The sequence below is a fragment of the Sphaerodactylus townsendi genome, linkage group LG01 (assembly GCF_021028975.2).
Source record: "Sphaerodactylus townsendi isolate TG3544 linkage group LG01, MPM_Stown_v2.3, whole genome shotgun sequence".
Lineage (NCBI taxonomy): Eukaryota > Metazoa > Chordata > Lepidosauria > Squamata > Sphaerodactylidae > Sphaerodactylus > Sphaerodactylus townsendi.
In genome coordinates this window covers 29,625,986-29,646,397 of record NC_059425.1, presented here as the reverse complement: position 1 = coordinate 29,646,397, position 20,412 = coordinate 29,625,986, and the positions used below count along the sequence as shown (strand labels likewise).

General features: G+C 44.2%; 1 protein-coding gene across 2 annotated transcripts in view; it reads left to right on the top strand.

The window, feature by feature from the left end:
* Nucleotides 1-20,412, top strand: part of SELENOI (selenoprotein I) — a 50,559-nt gene that overhangs the window by 19,591 nt on the left and 10,556 nt on the right. For both annotated transcript variants that reach the window (XM_048516379.1, XM_048516386.1), the window contains exons 2-6: nt 9,188-9,256; nt 9,677-9,785; nt 13,392-13,466; nt 14,127-14,389; nt 16,865-16,973. In XM_048516379.1, the coding sequence (XP_048372336.1) occupies nt 9,188-9,256; nt 9,677-9,785; nt 13,392-13,466; nt 14,127-14,389; nt 16,865-16,973 (625 nt within the window). The remainder of the gene's footprint in view (nt 1-9,187; nt 9,257-9,676; nt 9,786-13,391; nt 13,467-14,126; nt 14,390-16,864; nt 16,974-20,412) is intronic.

Sequence of the window (20,412 nt, the reverse complement as noted above, 5' to 3'; positions counted from 1 at the left end):
TTGTTTGCTTGTTTGTTTGTTTGTTTGTTTTATAATTTATTTTATATACCGCCCCTCCCCCGAAGGGCTTTGGGCGGTGAACAACACAATAAAACAACAATTACGTTAAAACCCCATTAAAACAGCAAATTAACAAAATTACATTGGCGTCCAGCATAAAAACTTCATAAACACACCCTGGAAAGAAACAAGATAAGAGAGCGGAGGGCCCCCATAAGTTTTAAGGGCCCAGAGTGTAAAGGGGAGGGGAAAGGGGCGCACATCAGCGGCCGGTCCCCCCAAAAGCCCGGTTATGTAGCTTTGAGTAGTTTTTCAGCTGTTAAAATACGCCCCCTTATCCAAAGCTGGCCAAATTCATGGCTTCATGTCAAACTGTAGCCTTGACAGTCCCAGTCAACTTGATTGTCCTGTTCTGGATCAGTTTCCAGGTGGTCTTCAAAAGCATCCTCATATACAGTGCGTTCTGGCAAGCATCAAGCTCAAGTGCCTGCGAATGTGTGTCTGTGACCAGGTTTCCTGTATCCAGGAGTGGTCAAAGTTGACTTACCTGTACCTGCCTCAGCTGATAGAGGAATGCAGAGATCCTCCAGAGTTTTGTTTTTGACAACATACCGAACATTCATGTTTGGGCTGTATGGAGGAAGATGACACTGCCCCCAGCTATTTGAAGAGCCCAGCAGTGCTAAAGGCAAGCCCGCATTTTAAGGCTCAACAACATTTGGTAAAAGAGATGCAGTCCTGCATTTCAAGTAGGATCAAATGTTTTTGTGAAGCCGTCTCCAAAAACTGGATTTGCAATCATTTGCGCTGTAGAGCTCTGAAATAAGAACGCGGCCTTTGTAATGGAACCGGGGCTGAGCAGTATGAACTCTGGAGTTTACAGAAGGAATTAGAGTCGTGCAAGGTGAACTTCAGACCTTGGCAATCGCATTAGTCCCTCCCCTCCCCCTGGAATTCACTTCTGAGAAATAAGCCTTAACAGAGGCCTGTTTCTATTTTTTTTAACAGTGCTATGCATTAAAACACCCCCCCAAACAGAGAAAAAAACAGTATTAGATCACCTGTTAAAATATTTGCAACTGTTATCTTACATGCTGGCACACAGGCATAAGAACATAGGAACTAGCCTGCTGGATCAGACCAGAGTCCATCTAGTCCAGCACTCTGCTACTCACAGTGGCCCACCAGACCTCAGTGTAATGGATGGTTTTCTGTGAAACTGTCAGAGGTGAGCTAGTTCATTGTGACATCAGCTTTCATAGGTAATAGCCCCCGTGTCCAAATTCTAGAAGCAAAGCAAAGTAGTAGACAAATGCTGGGTGTGGAGAAAGGATGCACCCACTGTCTATTTCTGCAGCTGTTGTAAAAATTTGTGGCTGGAATTTGTGGCTTTCATGGCTGGAATCACTGGGCTGTTGTGTGGTTTCCGGGCTGTATGGCCGTGTTCTAGTAGCATTTTCTCCTGACGTTTCGCCTGCATTTGTGGCTGGCATCTTCAGATGCAGGTGAAACATCAGAAGAAAATGCTAGTAGAACACGGCCATACAGCCCGGAAACCACACAGCACTCCAATTTGTGGATGTTATAGACCTGCCTTTGTAACAGCTCAGAGGAACGGATGGGATCTTGTCTCAGATGTGATTCTGATCCTCAGTTCAGTACAAGGGTGAGGGACATTTCCTGTGGGTCTTCCTGGTTCCTGCTAGGGAAAATGGTGGTCACTTATCCTACTCACTCAGCAGGAGAGAAGTACATTTGCAACCGCAAGCCAATATGTGGACCTCTGTGCACAAAGATAAATTAACAAAATGCTGTCTAAAAAGAAAATATAACGTAAGTTAGCTGAGGTATTAAAAAGAAAAAGCGCACAGTCTATGTGAGGCAGCAGGGGTGGACTTTGAAGTGTGAAAAACTCTGCTTCCTTTCATTAACCCACAACCTTGACTTTAACTTTAGGGACTTAGAGTTACTGTACTGTGCTTCTCTATCATTTCTACCCTGGAATCCTTTCATTTATGAGTTTCCTGTATGTCATGCTTAAGTAGAAAAATCATTCAAATGGAAGCTGACACATTTGTGAACGCTGCATGGTAAAGGGGGTGATATATATCCCTGCGTGAAATCCTGTTGTGTGAAGGACCTACTATTAGGTTAAGTTCACAAATGGAATATTCAGGTTGGCTGCCACAGCCTCCCAGATGGCTTTCATGATGTTCCTGTATTTATATGCCATTTTACACTGTATTGTTTTTGGAATCTGCAATCTACTTCACATAAACTGGCATCCTTGATTCAGGTCTGTCATTTAGGTGGTTATTATCCTGTATTGCTGGTTTGAGGGGGAAGGCTGAGGTTGAAAATGACTGAGATGCTTGAGGAGTTCATAGCAGAGGTAAGATTTCATTGTGGGGATTCCTTTTTTACTCCTAGCTGGTACGTTAAACAGCTATTCTTTATTTTTACAGCATAGGCAAACAGTAACAAGCAAGCCCAAGAGCTACTAAACAAATATCTGCTGCCACATGCCTGTCATTCAGTGACTGGGTTAGCGTTTTACTGCTGTGAAATTTACTTCATAATTTAGAGGTAGGGTAATCGTATTGGGTACATCCTATGAACTGTGAGTACAAGGCCCTTGTGGAGGTGGCTTGTTCCTGGCCTTCCACTTAACCTAAACCCCAACCCCAGTTCCTGAGGTCAAGAGAGTTTTGTCCACAAAATACCTTGAGGTGCCAGGTGCAGATTTGGGAGGGGCCTCCACTCAAATGACATGCGTCTCTAAAGGAATGGCTGAGAATTCTAGCAAGGGGGTTGAGCACATCACCTTAGTTGCTTTTTGTGTTGACAGAGATGGCAGAACTGCTTTCCACTGTTACAAATGGGTAGAGAGGTATTTTTAATGACTTAGGACTCATCATGCTCAGTGTTGTTTTTTTGGGTTCTTAAAGGCACTGGGGAAAAATCTCCCAACATCTGTTCTTCAGTGGTAGTACATAGTACACCCAGTACATTAGATTTTCTGCAATGACAATTAATGTAGTAGACATTAAAATAAGTAGTCTGTGCTGATTGTTTTCCGCACCCACCCAGTTGTTATAAATTGAATTGAATTATGAGGGGATGGGGGTTGAAAGTGTTTTAGCTGTATTGGGGCGCTTACCCCGATCAGTAACCATCATTGATATTAATTGGTACTATGTTCTAATGATTATTATGGTTGATCGTTACTTGTTAAATTATGTGTGTGAGCTGTCCTGAGCCTGGCCTTTGGCTGGAAAAGAGTACAGTAGCAAATCTAATAAAACAAATACATAAAAAATTATAAAAACACATAAAAACAATTAAGTCAAAACTGAATTACTTATTAGAAGCACATAAAACACACAACATGGGGGAGGAAGAAGGGATCATTGAGTGAATGCTGGATGAAACAAAAAATTCTTCACCTGCTGGTGGAAGATTCAGATGGGGACAGACAGATATCCCTGTGGAGAGGGTTCCAGAGTGTTGGGGCCATTTCTGAGAAGACCTTCTCTCAGGTTGCCACCCATCTGATCTCATAAGTCAGGGACACCTGAAGCAGGATATTGTAAGACCTTAAGCACAGGTGTCAAACTCACGCCCCTCCAGATGTTATGGACTACAGTTCCATCATCCCCTGCCAGCATCTTGCTTAGTGGTTGGATAGGTTTGTATAGGAGTAGACAGTCATTATTGGAAAAGATCCAAACATTCAGCTTCAAACAGTTTGAGTACCAGCAGAAAACAAAAGCAAAAAGCATATGTACACATTACAGTTCTCAAACTCTGGAAGATTATCTATCATCTGTAGCTTGAAATGTCACTAAAGGTGGCTGTTTTTCTGCTATAGGATTTTAAAATGCTTGGGCTTGTTGGACTGCTAGGGTATTTTCGTCAAGCAGAGGACCTGAGCTGAAGAAAATGGCATTTGGGTGGTGATAGCTGCATCTTTTGATAGACAAAGAGATGAACTTGCCAAGACCTGGCTCAATTAGGCCAGCAGTGGCTCAAGTGTCAAGCCTGCCTTGGAGCAACATATTGCTTAGCAAGCATAACAAAGGCATGAGAAGAGATTTATTTTTTCCTAGTCTCCTGTAAAAGAATATCTAAGTGAACATATTGTTTGTATTGATAAAGGTTGGGAGGTTCTTGCCTGGATTCCTTTACATTGGATCACTTTAAAACGGGACTTTGTGTACCTTGTGTGAAGATTGCATTACTTTTTGTAGATTGCATTACTTCTTTCTCCATCGTTCCAGCTAGTTTGACACACACATGTGGTTGTGGCTCTCCCCCCACCCCCCCTTGCTGTGAAACTTCACAGCAGTAAGCGGATCCACTGGTAGTGCTGAAAGGCTTGACAAATGAACAGCCTGGAGGCTGCCAGAGTTGTTAAGGGCAGCAGACGGGCCTCTCTCTCTAATGGGATGATTTAACTGGCTGTGAAATTAAAATTGACGTTTCGGCAAGGGCATGTGCAAGGTGGTGCATGGAACGCTGTGTTGTTGTTAAAGAACACCAAAGTGTTACATCAAGGCATGTAACCAAAATTCTGCAGCAAGGAAAGCTGAGTCCTGTTAAGGGTCCTGCATTCGTTACACTAATTAAGCATATTAAGGTAAGAGATGCTTAATTAGAAATTGTTGATTCCCCACTCCTCCACACATGAGTGGCAGACTCTAATCCTGGTGAATTGGGTTTGTTTCCCCACTCCTGTACATGAAACCTGTTGGGTGACCTTGGGCTAGTCTCAGTCCTCTCAGAACTCTCTCAGCCCCATCTACTTCACAAGGTGTCTGTTGCAGGGAGATGAAGAAATGGATTTTGTAAGCTGCATGTAGACTCCTTACAATTGGATTTGATTTATTGGATTTAATAAGCTGCTCCTCCCCCTCCAGACTCACAACGCGGCTCATGACTTATATAAAACATTGAAACATCTAGTAAAACATTCAATAAAATATAGGAAAATCTCTAGTAATAAACATCCAAAAAGTATAATAAAGATCAAGTGGCATATTCAATTTCAATTCCATAAAAAATTAAATAAATACACATAATAACAACACCAAAGGGTCCTAATGGAACTGACTAATAAGTTGATAGTCAAAAGTTAGAGATAGAAGGGGGAGGCCTAGATTGTTGACCGGAGCTGCTTTAGCCATATACCTGGTGGAACAACTCTGCATTACATCCCCTGCAGAACTGCATAAGAAGAAGAAGAGTTTGGATTTATATCCCACCTTTCTCCTGTAAGGAGAGTCAAAGTGGTTTACAAACTCCTTCCCCTTCCTCTCCCCACAACTAGCCCAAGGTCAGCCAACAGGAATGTAGGAGTGCGGAAACACATCTGGTTCACCACATTAGCCTCTGCCACTCAGGTGGAGGAGTGGGGAATCAAACCTGGTTCTCCAGATTAGAATCCACCTGCTCTTAACCACTATGCCACACTGGCTCTCACAGGGTCCCACGTGGCCCTGGTCTCCTCAGACAGAACGTTGCACCAGGCTGAAGCCAGGGCCAGAAAGGTTGACTTCCCTTGGGCCAGGGACTTCCTGTGGGTTGGAATTCACTGGATGGAGCAATCTTTGAAGGACATTCTGGGAGAGATGATCCTGCAAGAACCCTGGTCCCAGACTTGCTTAAGGCTTTATACGTTAATACAAGAACCTTGAATCTGATCTGGTGCTCCACCTGAAGCCATGCAGCTAGCGGAGCACAGGTTTAATATTGCTTCCCTCTGCCCCTGGCCTTGGAGAAAGGAGCCCAGCCATTGCAAGGCTGAGGCAGTTGGTCAAGATGTCATAATCGACAAAGTCAGATGCTGCTGACAGATCAGCGACACTGACCCGACTTGGTCCAGGTGTCTCCAGAGGTCATCCATGAAGGTAAGAGCGGTCTCATAGCTGCCTCTTTCAGTCCCTCAGGGAAGGTCTCCAAACTTCAGTCCTCTCAGGGAAGATTGATAATGTTCCCTGAGGGAATCTATACAGCAACTCTATTGACTTTCGCCAACCAGCCACATGCACATAAGTCCCATCCCAACTTGCATGAAAAAAGGGGACTGTCCCCAAAAGGGCCTACAACATGCAGCGCCCTTATGCCACCACCCTTTGGCTGCTGCCTTGTGCAGCCGTTGTTGAAGGAGCTGCCAGGCCCCACCCCCTGCAGGGGTTTCCCAATAGGCCGCAGCTCACCTGGTCTGGCTTGCAGTTCTTCCAGTGGCCAATGTAGGCTTCTCTGGCTGGCAGACAGTATTGCAGGCAGGGCTGACAGGCTGTATGCTTCCGCATTAAAATATAGTCCTGAATTAATATTAGAATTATCATTCATTTTTACACACTACCTTTGTCAAAACTATTATTTTGTGCATTATTGAACATGGTAATTTGATACAACAGCATTTTATGCTGGAATGTATTTTTACTTTCAGATGGATGGGGGGAGAAGGACTAGGTAGCCACTAGGACCCAGGCAGAGCATTTTCCAACAATGAAGGTCCGGCATTCTTTATTCTGTGGCAGAGGAATATACAATCTGCTAACATCTTTCTGTGGAACAGAGTATATACTTGTTCAATTTCTGTGACCTGGCATCGTTGGAGTTCGTATTTTTAGCACACCTAGTAATCTGGAAGATCCAAATACATGGATAGCATTTTATAAATTGGTGAAATCCAGAGTGTTTAAAAGTAGATTTTAAAAGCTGGAAAATGCAACTGAAAATCAAAAGCTATAGGTGTAGAAATGTAAACAGCAAGACATTGGAGTTGCAGGTGAATTAGACTAGGTCTCTAGAAAAGTATTTTCTTTTCAGGTCTTTTTATGACCTCTCAGAGCCAGGAAAGTTCCGTCTCCCTCTGGTATCTGTTATATCCCAAGGCAGGATGCTGGCTGAGATGGATTTCTGCTTTATTGCAGACATCTTGCTTATTGGCTCCTTGATTGTGTCCTCCTGTACTGCAGCAGATGATGGAGGTGAGGAGCTAGGAGATGGATGACCTTGTCTTCAGGTCAAATTTTGGATCAGGTGGCCCTCCAGTCCGTCTCCAGTTCTAAGGTTATTGTATAGTGTAAGCAGACTTCCATCCTGAGAGATCCTTTCTACTCACCAGCTCCAAGCGACAGAGCTAGTCTTTTTCTAATTCTGCAGAAGGGATAGAGATAATGGGATAGAAGCAATCTGCCAAGTATCCCCATCCATTAACTGAAATCTTATTACCTCGTAAATCTCTTTGAAGTTGTGTGTTCAGAAATGATGTTAAACCAGTTCTGCAAATGCCCAGGGAACAAGTTGATAGGGCCTTTTGGTGGAGGGCCTGCCCTCCCAGTCTGCAAGGGGTTGCTGCAATTACAGCACAAAAATTAACATTGCAGTTGAGTTGTGTGTCTTGATGTTAAGGTACAGCGTTTAAGAAGGGAACAAGTAGAAAACTTGAGAGGTGGAACTATCTCTTGAGGGGGTTTGCATAAAATGCTGTTTATGGCTTGTGGTCAGACTTGCACAACAGCATCCACTGCTATGCTGCAAGGAATCTTTGAATTGCACCTCTTAAATTGTGTGGTGTGCAACTTCATTGATGCTCCTGAATGTTTGTTGATGCCTTGCAAAAAGATTGTGTTGGTTCCTTATACAGTCCATCCAGCTCTATTGGGTAGTGGTAGTTCCCAAGTGATTTTGGATGCTTTTAGCCGGGAAACATCAAAGATTCGAAGGCAAAATATCCCATTCTTCTGTAATTCTCTTTCACCACAGGCAAGTGGTTCATTACAAAACTGTATAACAAAATCAAAAGTGTTTGTTAGCCCTTTGCCTGTCTTCATCCCAGGTCAAGGGATCATGTGCATGATAACAGGTCAGTCATCCCTGACCTGCTAAAGTAAGAAGTCCCTAGACCAGTAATACTTAAATTTTGTGATAAGTAGGTTTCCCTGTGAGCTGTTGCATTCACTTGATCTTCCAGGTGGCTTCCCCAGTTGCTGTGTTTCTGCATTTGGTCTAGTTGATGTGACACAGGTTATTGTCCAGTATGAGGCTTGGAGTGAAAACTAGAAAGGGGATAAGATTTTTGAGAACAGCCTTCGGTCCTGAAAACCACTAGTGGACATAGAATTATAGAGTTGGAAGAGACCACAAGGGCCATTAAGTTCAACCCCCTGCCATGTAGGAACACACAATCAAAGCACTCCCGACATACATCCAGCCTCTGTTTCAAAACCTCCAAGGAAGAAGACTCCACCACTCTCTGAGGCAGTGAATTCCACTGTCGAACAGCCCTGACAGTCAGAAGGTGGAATCTCTTTTCCTGAACCTTGAATCCATCAGTCCTTTTCCTACTCTCTGGAGGAGCAGAAAACAAGCTTGCTCCCTCTTCGACATGACATCCCTTCAAATATTTAAACATAGCTATCATGTCCCCCCCATAACCTTCGCTTCTCCAGACTAAACATCCCCAGCTCCCTAAGTCTCTTCTTGTAGGGCATGGATTCCAGACGTTTTACTATTTTGGTTGCTCTCCTCTGGACCCGTTCCACCTTGTCAATATCCTTCTTGAATTGCAGTGCCCAGAACTCTGGGTGGGGTCTGACCAATGCAGAGTAGAGTGGTACAATTACATCCCTCAATCTAGACACTATACTCTTATTGATGCATCCCAGAATTGCACTGGCTTTCTTGGCTGCCATATCACACTGCTGACTTACGTTCAGTTTGTGGTCTACTAAGACTCCCAGATCCCTTTCACATGTACTGTTGTCAAGTCAGGTGTAACCCATCCTATATCTGGGCATTTCATTTTTTTCTGCCTACATGTAGAATCTCACATTTATCTCTGTTGAAATTCATTGTGTTAGTTTTGGCCCAGCTCTCTCATCTGTCCGGATCATTTTGAATCCTGCCACTACATCTGAAGTAAAAGTCATGGTGTATTTAAGATCTTGCTCTGTTGGTACTACAGAGTAAGAGATGCAGAATGAACCTCTTTGGGTTCAAAGTTTGCTGGTGAAAGGTATGCAGAAGCTTCCAAGTAGCTGAATGGATGCTTGGTAATATGCATGGCATTGAGAAAGAAGATGTATCTTTCTTTGTAACTGTTAGAAGAAGGCTTCTTCGAAGACTTGCAGAGGCCTTCAGCCTAACCTCTCTCCCTGTTTTGTTTCCTTCACAGTACAGCGCTGTGGACAGCAACCCTCTCTCCCTGTATGTTATGCACCCATTTTGGAATACGGTGGTTAAGGTGAGCTGCCTTCCCTTGTTTTGATTTCTGCTCTTTCGAGTGTATCTGTGCTTGAAGTGAATCTGCGTAATGTCCCTGTAAGTAGAGAAATCTCCAGAGCAGCCTGGTGCTTCCTGGTTGACATGAACCCTGCCCTTTCTGTCTGTGACTAATGCAAAAAGCTTGGCCTCTTGAAGAGGATGTTAAGTGTTTGGAGATACACTCGCATTACGGCCTGAAGTTCTTGTGCTACTGCACAGGGACAGTTGTTAAAGCCTAGCCTTGTCTGGCACTAACGGTCACACAGTGATAGCTGTTGAAGGCTAACCTTGTCTGGCACTAACAGTCACATTCTCCTCTCTTAAAATGCCACAGAGAGGCCTTTTGTACATGCTAATTAATGTGGGGTTTTTTGCATGTGTTCTTACTGCTTTCCCGTAGATTTTCCCTACGTGGCTGGCCCCCAATTTGATAACGTTTTGTGGCTTCCTGCTGCTTGTCTTCAACTTCTTCCTCATGGCATACTTTGATCCTGACTTTTATGCATCTGGTAAGGCTGCCTCTTTTTAAAAAATATGTATATGTTGACGGACACTGGAATAGTAGAGATGCGAGATGCATGGTTTTTTGGCACATCTGCACGTTGAAAGGTTCTGAATGATTTGTTTGTTTACTGTGGTGTATTCAGTTTGGCTGCAGTGTAATGTCAGGGCTCCAGTAGTATGCTCTTGCATGTTCTAGGAACTGGGCAGGCAAGAAAATGATTGTACGATTGTTCACTACTTTATGCATATTCCTAGGCTATCTTCAGGCATGGGGGGAGGAGGAGGAGGAGTTGTCTGTGCCCTTTTCCCTGGATTGATCATTAGGATCCATTCTGCTGCAATTTTCAGACTGTACATCTCCCCCCTATATACACACACCAGTCCTCTTGGCTTCGGACAGGGGTCCCTGACCTTTTTGAATCTGTGGCGCCTTTGGAATATTGACACAGGGTGGTGTCAAAATGGCTGCCACAAAATGGCCGCCACAGGAGGCAGGGAACGAGGTCATTCTTAGCTAAGAGTAGCTCTTCAACAATTCAAGCAGAATCTCCAACAGGATGCCTTTTTAAAAGGAACATATTGTTTAAAAAACATTTTCTTGCATACACACAGCTTACTTTCAGTGGCACAGGGAAGATCTTTTGTGCTGTGATGGCAGTTGCTGCCAAAGCTTTAAAAATCTGCCAAGCCAATCAGAAGCCCTGCTCAGCCTTTCCCACATTCTAAAAACACTTTGGTGGGCACCAGGAAAGTTGTTTGTAGCTGCCATGGCACCTATGAGCACCATGTTCCAGGGGACCTGTAGCTTCGAATGTTCTCTTCCTTAGCTCTTGGCAGTGTAATTATGTTGGGAGTGTAGTGCTGATGTATTCCTTTCCTAAGGAAACTCCAGAATTATGCTCTGACCTGATATGCATAAGGTGCCATCAGTTTGCAGAGATGGCAGTTTGTGAATAGAAGGCAATTTCACATTATCTGCTGACCTTGAACAGTCTGCAAATAGCAGCCTGGAATGCTGTCATAGGCCTGTACTAAGTACAGTGCTGCTGACCAGGCACTCTTTCCCTTTAGGCCACAGCATTGTAGTCCCTTTTCCTCCTTCCATTCATTAGCAGCGTTAGAGATGCTTCAGCTCCTGCTCCGTGCATCCTGCTGATATGTTGCTTTTATATTGCTGTCCTCATCCTCAGTGAGCCTACCCTCGACTGTTACATTATCACTTGCATTGTTTTGGTTCCAGCTAATCTATCTCAGCAAGAATTATACTTCAGAATCTCTGAGAGAGACTACAGGAAGGTTCTGTTGCCACTGAAGAGGTACAAAACAATTCCTGAAGCTGGGGTGTTGCATGGTTTCTGGGCTGCATGGCCGTGTTCTAGTAGCATTTTCTTCTGACGTTTCGCCTATATCTGTGGCTGGCATCTTCAGAGGATCCTCTGAAGAGGCCAGCCACAGATGCAGGCGAAACATCAGGAGAAAATGCTACTAGAACACGGCCATGCAGCCCAGAAACCACACAACACCCCAGCGATTCCGGCCGTGAAAGCCTTCGACAATACAATTCCTGAAGCCTTTTGAGATTCCTCCTCAGGAACTTTTAAAATGGACACAATTTCTTATGGTGAACAAGGATGATTGTTTCCTCACCGGGGATCAATACACAATAGCAGTCATGTCAGGAGATGGCTTCTGTGTTTCACCAGAAGAATTTATAGAGAGCCACCATGATATAGTGGTTAGAGAACTGGACTAGTCTGTGGAAGGACCAGGTTCAAATCCCTCCTCTGCTGTGGAAGCTTAACAGGTGACCTTGGGCCAGTCACATTCTCTCCGCCTAACCTACCTCACAGGATTGTTGCTGTAAAATGGAGGAAGGGAGAAGAATGTTGTGACCTTTATAAATAAAAAATTCTTCAAGGAAAAATCTCAAAACAAAAGGGCAGATTCCTGTCATTGCTTACATACTGCAACAGTCATGTATATCAACTGAGTACGTAAATTCAGTTAGCATACTTCTGCTTTAAATGGCTGGGCCTAGTTCTGGGCTGACAGTCACTTCCCCAGGCTAGATTCAGGCTTAAACATGCATTAAACCAGGGAAATAATTGAGCTTAGCTGCCTCTAAACTTCTGATGCATTACAATAACTAGATGGCGTTTTGAGGTTGTCATCTCTGTTCAGCAATCATGTGCATGAACACTAGGGTTGCGGACCTCCAGGCGGTACCTGGAAATCTCCCACTATTACAACTGATCTCCCAACAATAGTTCTCCTGGAGAAAATGGCTACTTTGAAAAATGGACTCTGTGGCATTAATCCCTGCTCCTCTCCAAACTCCACCACCCCCTCTAAGATCCACCCCCAAATCTCCAGATATTTCCCAACTCAGAACTGACAGCCCTCAAGACCACAGAGTTTTGCATCTGCACTTGACATAAGAACATAAGAACGAGCCTGCTGGATCAGACCAGAGTCCATCTAGTCCAGCACTCTGCTACGCGCAGTGGCCCACCAGGTGTCTTTGGGAGCTCACGTGCAGGATGTGAAAGCAATGCCCTGCTGCTGCTGCTGCTCCTGAGCACCTGGTCTGCTAAGGCATTTGCAATCTGAGATCAAGGAGGATCAAGATTGGTAGCCATAGATGGACGTCTCCTCCATAAATCTGTCCAAGCCCTTTTTAAAGCTATCCGGGTTAGTGGCCATCACCACCTCCTGTGGCAGCATATTCCAAACACCAATCACACGTTGCGTGAAGAAGTGTTTCCTTTTATTAGTCCTAATCCTTCCCCCCAGCATGTTCAATGAATGCCCCCTGGTTCTAGTATTGTGAGAAAGAGAGAAAAATGACCTTCTGGACCCAACATTTTCCTATCTTTAGCATCCCATGGATTCTAACTTTCTCAAGTCTTATCTGATAGGCGCTATTTGGATATGTGGGTTGCCCTGGGAAAGAAGCTGGGAGGCATCTTTTTGGCAGTCCCAAAATTTTACTGAGAAGTTAGCACAAACTAACACATTTGGCACCAGTCTAGTTTCCCTCAAGTCCCCTCCTGTTAGAGTGGTCAAAAGCAAGTGGGGATAGCAATTGTTGTGTTGGATCCCACTGAGGAGCACCATGTGCGCAGTAATTCTTTCTCAAGTGCAAGTACTAAAATTACTCACTGCTGTCAACTTGTGCTAAAAGAAAGTGATTGTATCTCTGCTATTTTATGCATCTGTGTGCCCAAGACTTAGCCCAAGGTTTCTATTCTCAAACAATTTCAAGAGCAGATGGAATGAAATTGTGCAAAACATCTGTTGTATGTTCTCTTGCTCCATATGCTTGCTGCTGTTTCATTAAAATTATATTGATACACTACCTGTTACAAGTCTTGGGTTATCACTTGTGCAAACAGAGCATCTCTAATTGCATTGTCCTTTCTGCTCACGTATTGCTGGATCCAACCTGTTGCAACTAAGTTCTTGTTAATGCCTGCCAAGAAGGTTGGTTGAAGGCAGCTGAATGAGCTGAGGGCCAAGAATAGAGTGGACCCAGTCTCAATGTGTTCCCTAACAGAGGTTGTTTCACATCTTGCATACCTGACTCTTATCTCAGTGTTTTCTTTCTGCAGCACCTGAACACGTTCATGTTCCGAACAAAGTGTGGGTCATGGTGGGTCTTCTCAATTTCATTGCCTACACGCTAGGTAAGAGTTTACAACTTCATGCATGTGCATCTGTTTGTAATAGACCGTGTTAGCAAACTTTAGCCTAGCCTGCCACATGCTTTTCACGCTCCTAAAACCAGAATGCACACTCAGAGCAGTTTCTCCTTTGTTTTCCTTGGTGTGGAGCCTGTCACAGCTTCATTCTGCAACCAACTTGTGCTGTGATAAATTAGGAAATTCTGCTTGAGGTCAAGAAGGGGTGGTTCAGAAACCAGCAAGCTCTGAATTGCTGCATTGGTTCAGAAACCAGCAATCCACTGGGTATCCATCATCACCAAGGAAGAACTCACTGAGCTGAGTGTTGTTCCTCCATCTCAGACTGATTGTAGACAAGAGGACAGGCTCTGGAAAACCCCAGCCCCTCAGTTTGAAGTAATCCTCAACTGTTAAAGCCATTTAGGAAAACTGAGGCCATTAGCTACTTCTAGGTCTCTGTTATGAGTTGAGTTAGAGTCAAGATGGTTGACAGCAAGAGGAAAGTTGATGCTGAATGTTTTGAATGAACGTACATAGTAGGTTTGGACAGTAGTTGTCTTCTTTCTGGGTCAGTTGCAGCCATTCATTGGGGCTGCGTGCAGTTTTAGACTACAGTAAATGTTAACAAGGCCTCCTCTTGTGCTCTTTGTGCCCCTTTTCCAGATGGTGTGGATGGGAAGCAGGCTCGCCGGACCAAATCCAGCACCCCACTTGGCGAGCTCTTTGACCATGGCCTGGACAGCTGGGCTTGCATGTTCTTCGTGGTGACGGTTTACTCCACCTTCGGCCGGGGGCCCAATGGAGTTAGCGTCTTTGTCCTCTACCTACTCCTGTGGGTGGTTTTGTTCTCATTTATCCTCTCCCACTGGGAGAAGTATAACACAGGGATCCTTTTCCTGCCATGGGGATATGACATCAGCCAGGTGGTGAGTGTTGACTTTTCTGCCATGTGAATTTCCCAAGGAGAGCTTGGAACCTGTTGGAGGAGCTGTAGTGTATTCCTATTCAAGGGGCGTGCAGTCATGCTGGGCAATGGAGCATGACTCTTAAGAACTGTCTTTTAAGAGCTGCCCTTTGGATGGGTGGACATAATTGTTGTTAAGTCACAGCAGACTTGTGACCCCAGCATAGGGGCTTTCAAAGCAACAGCAGCAAAGGTGGTTTGCCATTGTCTTATTCTGCAGAGCATTTCCCATCCAAGTGCTGTCTTCTTAGCTTACAAGATCTGACAAAATCGGGCTATACCATGCCACCTTCCTTCCACTGGCTGCTCCACACCCATGTAAAAACTGGGTTGCCAAGCTGAATCCTACAAATGCCTGTTTAGAGGGCACCCAGACCATTTAGTCAAACCCCCTATTCAATGCAGGATCAGGTTAAAGCATCCTTGGTACATGTCATCCTTGGTAAGTGTCAGTCATTCAAGGCATTTATAGTTCCTGGAATGACTATTGGTGACATTTGCCTTGTTCTATAATAGCACCCCCCCCTTTTTTTGCCAGGTTCAGTAGGCTCTGTGCTGCCACGGCAATTTTGAGAATGTTTCCAGGAGTTTGCAGGTCATCCAATAGCCATTTCAATGTGAAAAGTAGATGAATAAAATTTGTTTTCCCTTGTGATCCCATGCACATGACATTTTTTTGTTTTGTTTTGAGGGAGGTCTAATTGCAGTTGTTTGGAGGGAAGGTCTACCTCCAATTAAGAAGTGATGGGTAGACCTATCCTCAATCGCAACCAGGCCAACTGTGGAACATTCCACTACAAAGAAGATCCAGGAAGAAGTGGCAAATTAATTTATAATTGCGCTTAGATCTTTCGGTGGAAAAGGGTATAGATTTTGGTTTTGTTTTCTACATTTTATCCATTAATAGTTTAGTCATCTCCCCCCCCCCCCCTTTCTCTTTCTTGCTTAGCAGCATTTTGTGGAAAGGGGAATCTAACTTCTGTGCTTCTGAGGCAAATTGTGTAGCATTTTCTGACTAGTAATTACGCTGGAGCTGTTCAAAAGCCCTTTGCACTCTTAACATTTGTAGCCTCACCCAGTTGGCGGGATTTTGTTGACTGGAAACTCACTGATTTAATGGCTGATAAGGAACTGAACTTTGGTGTCTCATACCCAGGCCCAGCATATGGCTTATAAATTGCAGATTGACAACATTTTGTGTGTGAAGGAAGACTACTAATAAATGTGAGAAGGTTCTTGGAACAAATGTCTGTTTCTTCATAGGCCAAAACTGGTGCTGAAATCTCCAAAATTTCTGCTAGTCCATTTTTCTTTACAAGCTCCACCTGAATCCATCTGCTTTTTGAGATGGATTATTAGGTTTTGGGTTATGCCACTTGCCTGTGGCATCCACTGCCACAGTGTTGAATATACCCCAGGAGAAAAAATGGTTTTGGCCAGGGGTGTTCAACTCTGGCGCTTCAGATGTTCATGGACTACAATTCCCATCAGCCTCTGCCGGCATGGCCAATTGTAGTCTATGAACGTCTGAAGTACCAGAGTTGGACACCTCTGATTTAGGCAATCCTAGAAAGAGCTGAGGGATGCACTGTCAAAGCAGTGTAGGAATTCTTACATTGCCAGAGGTGGTCATGGACCAGCCATTACTTGGTACATTTGCTTCCTGCAAGGAGCTCAGGGCAACATCAGTCAGTATTCCCTTCGATCCTCTCAATATCCCTGTTAGAGTGATTACTGGTCCAAGGTCACCCAGGATTCTTGTGGATTTGAATCCCAACTATCCCATTTCACACTGGTTCTTTACACCACACTTGCTGTTCAGTGATAATGAGAGAGGATTAATTGTTCAGAAAAGTGGAGAAACTGGCATCCAGCAATACCATAGAAAAAACTGGATGACCAAAGGAATCAGTTGAGGGCAAAGGTCTTACATAAGCCTTGGGATTTTTAGGAAGACTGTTATGCATACGCTTCAAGTTATCATGGTTCCCTTTGCAAGTAAAGTGAGGCATGTGCTGTTCATCCAGCCTGTTTCCGATGAGGATTGGTGACCCTGTGCAGATGACTTGACATGGGCCACCTGGTAAGTTTGTAACAGAGGTTGAGACTCTCACCTGGGGCTTTCTGGCTCGGAGTCCAAACATCCTTGCTTTTTAAATTGAACGCATTTTTAGGAGAGGCTTCATTTGCAATTTTGCATGAACTTGGCTGTGGTTGAGTCTGGATGCCAGTTGCTACTAGTGCATAAACTTGAAAGTTCAGTTGTGGGTGTGGGAAGAAATAGCTCTTGGACTGTTTTCTGCCTCCGCAGCTCAGGTTTCTTTGTATTGTAACATGATACGAGTGAGAACGTCCTAATTGTTAGGCAGTTCTGGAAAGAGGATACCTGATCAGATCAATTTCTCTGGCTGCTAACGCTCTGTAATTCTTTTTCCAGACAATTTCCATAGTGTACATAGTGACTTCGATTGTGGGAGTGGAGGCCTGGTATGAACCTTTCCTGTTTAATTTCTTATATAGAGACCTATTCACTGCAATGATTATTGGTAAGGAGCTCCCTGTTGAAGCCTATCTTTGTAATTGTCACTTTTTTTTGATACGATCCAGTGTTTTTTTGTAAAATAAATTCTTGACATGAGAGTTATTTTGTTTTTAATGTATCAAAAATCGGGTCACATCTGCTTATTTTAGCCTAGCCCTGTTTAAATTTAGTCTCTCCTGAATCCAAGTGACTTCTGTCCAGATTGATGGTGGAGAGTGCCATCAAGTCACAGCCAATTTACAACCAACCAGAGTCCCTCAGGGATAGGGTGGGAGATAAATCCATAAATAAATAAATAAAACCCATACAGTTGACATGGTAACAGCAAACAGAAACGGCTTGCCATTGCCTGCCTTTGCACAACTAACTTGGACTTTCTTGGTAGTCTCCCATTCAGCCATTCAGAGTCAGCATGACGTAGTGGTTAAGAGAAGGTGGACCCTAATTTGGAGAACCAGGTTTGGTTCCCCACTGCTCCACAAAAGCGATGGGCTCTTAACTGGTGAACCAGATTTATTTCCCCACTCCTACATTCCTGCTGGGTGACCCTGGGCTAGTCATAGTCTGTTTAGAACCCTCTTATCTCCAACTACCTCACAAGATGTTTACTGTGGGGAGAGAAATGGAAAGGAGTGCGTGAGCCACCTTGAGTCTCCTTACAGGATAGAAAGGCAGGTATATCCAAACTCTTCTTTTTCTTCTTCCATTCAAACACGACTAACCAGGGCCTACCCTGGTTACCTTCCCAGGTCCAACAAGATCGGGCTAGCTTGGCCCCTCCTGTGTCCAGATTACAGTAGAGCTCATCAGAAGCAAACAGGATTGTACATAACAGAATTACTAAATGAAACGGGATCAAGTGATGCTGCTGAGGTGACCTTAAAATGGTGGCTGAGGTAGCTGCCAACTGGCTGTGCTGGAGTTCTTAGTGTTGCACAATCTGGCTTTCGATTAGGAGAACTGGATTTGCAAAACCCTGAGAATCTTCCTCCCTCTTAAAACTTGAAGCCACGTGGATAGCTTCATCTGCCAGGCTATGGGTGCAAGTGATTTGGGTGGGTGTTCCGCAGGGTGTGCCAGCATCAGAGCTGCCAGATTGCTTCTTGGCAGGAGGGCAGGTGCTTGCACATTTGAGGCCACGCAATTAAAGCAAAGAGAAGCCTACAAATTTTTGTTCCAGGCCACTAATGAGTGCTGCTGGACTCATCCGGGATGTTATCTACGAGTCCTAGAAAACATGGAGGCATTTGCCTCGGTTTTACCTACACCAAGGTGATTTTTTCCCCATTCTCATCCTGATGGGCAGTGTGCCACCAACCACTTGTGCAATTATGCTTCTTCTCCCATGTCTTCTCAGACCACCACATTAATGCAGTAATCAGCACCTTGCAAAATGGGTACCAGTCTTACTGCGGTATCATGGACTGCTTTCATACATATTGGGCAATGCGCTTTTGATGCACTTTTGCAAACGCTTGCTAGTGTGTGAAAATCCGCTTGCAAGCAATTGCTAAAGTTCATTGAAAGTATATTATTTCAATGGGGGTGAAAGCAGATCTAGTTCCAGTGAATTAGCATTCCTTTATGCCAGCCTTTGAGGTTCTCCTCTTCTGACTAATGTCTTCTTCTTTTTTGCCTTTCACAGTATTGAGATTGGGCTTGTGCAAGTAGTACCAGCTTAGATCTCCTTTACTTAAGCTAATTGCTGGATATTTTTTATCATTTGTTTAGAAAATTTATAGGCTGCCTCTCCAGAGGCCTGTTCAAGGTAGCTTATGAAGTAGAAACAATACGGTTTCTACTGTGTTGAATCCAATTAATCATTATAAAACAAGTCATAAAAACATTTATAAAACAATATAGAATAGCCCTTGTTTCTCTCAAAAAGAGATTAAGCTGTGAAATGTTTTTTTTAATTTTATTTTGGTATCAAACATGTTTTAAAAGGCCTTGACCATAAAACAGTGGCTTGGATCCAAAGGTTGCTTTTCCCTGTTGGGAGCGGCTTCTGGCATGGAATAGAATTTTCTTGTCTTCCCTTTTGTGATGCAGTTAACCAAGCTTTCAAAAATTGAGATCTTCAGGAAGGGGTGGGGAGAAATAGGTGGAAGTTTTTGCAAAACAAATCACTCCACCCTTCTGCTGGCAGAAAACCTTATTTGGCCTGAGCCTTACATTGTCAACCTTAGAACATGTACATTGCCACTACACTGTGACAATAAAAACATAGTGGCTAGATCACCAAAACGACTGCATTATTGATTTTTTGACTTGTTTCCTGCACTCAGTGAAGTTCGAAGCCTTCCCTCTGACAAATTGCCCTTGCGCTGAACGGAACAGCAACGTCTATCAGAGGAAAGCTCCTTAGACTGGAGGAAGGCTTCACACTTTCCTGAGCTAAGTGTACAGTACAAAAAAATTAAAACAAAAATATTAACTGCCTCAAGCAGCCCTTAGAAGAGGCAGCGTAGAAATGCTCTTAAGTCAGAGATCCTCACTGGAATGCCTGTGGACACCGTGGCGCATGCCAGTACCTTTTCTGGCACCTGCCAAGTGTTTTTAGGAAGTTGGCAGGACCAGGTAAGGCTTTTGCCTGGCAAGGCCTAATTAATTGCCAATTGGAGATTTGATTGGCTGTGCAGATTTTTTAAAAATGTTGCTTTGGGCAGCTGCTGCCACCACAGCACAAGGATCTGTACAGTGTTACCGACGTTAAGCTGTGGCCATTATTTCGTGGCCAACTCCAGCTCTTGCAGCAGCCATTTTGTTGCTGTGCTTACTGCAGGTGTGTCCACAGGTATAAAGACTGGGGGGCCCTGCTCTAAGTAAATACACAAGCAATGGGTGAGGGTTTTTATGATGCTGAATGGACCTGTTCAGCCTCTCTCGGCAGGGTTTCTCTCCTGAACATCAGCTGAGCTTCAGAAGTTGCCTTTGGTCAATTCCTCTCCTTTGGATCAGTGTATTGATAGGGTCATAGATTCCCCTGCAGCTCAATCCTCATTCCCTCCCCCTTCTTTTTTCCTTTATACCAGTGAGTCATAAGACATGTGTGCCCATGAAGTTGCCTTGCACTGAATCAGGCCATTGGCATATGAAGATCACTGTTATCTACTCTGATGGGGCAGCAGCTTTCTAGGGACTGAGGCAAAGGTCTTCCACATCAGCTACTACATGATCCTTTTAACTGGAGATATAGATTGAACTTGGGACCTTCCGCATGACAAACAGATGCTCTACCAGTGAGCCAGCTGCTCCTCTGTAGGACTGAGGCATGAGCTGGCCAGGAGAAGTCAGTCATTGCCTGGCTTCATCACTTTGCAGTCTTGCTGTGTTCTGGCCCACTATTTCAAAACCAAGCTGTTGGTTACAGGAGGTCATGCAATGCCCGCAGCTCCTTTTATCCAGCTGGAGTTGCATCCACATATTTATTAGACCAGTTT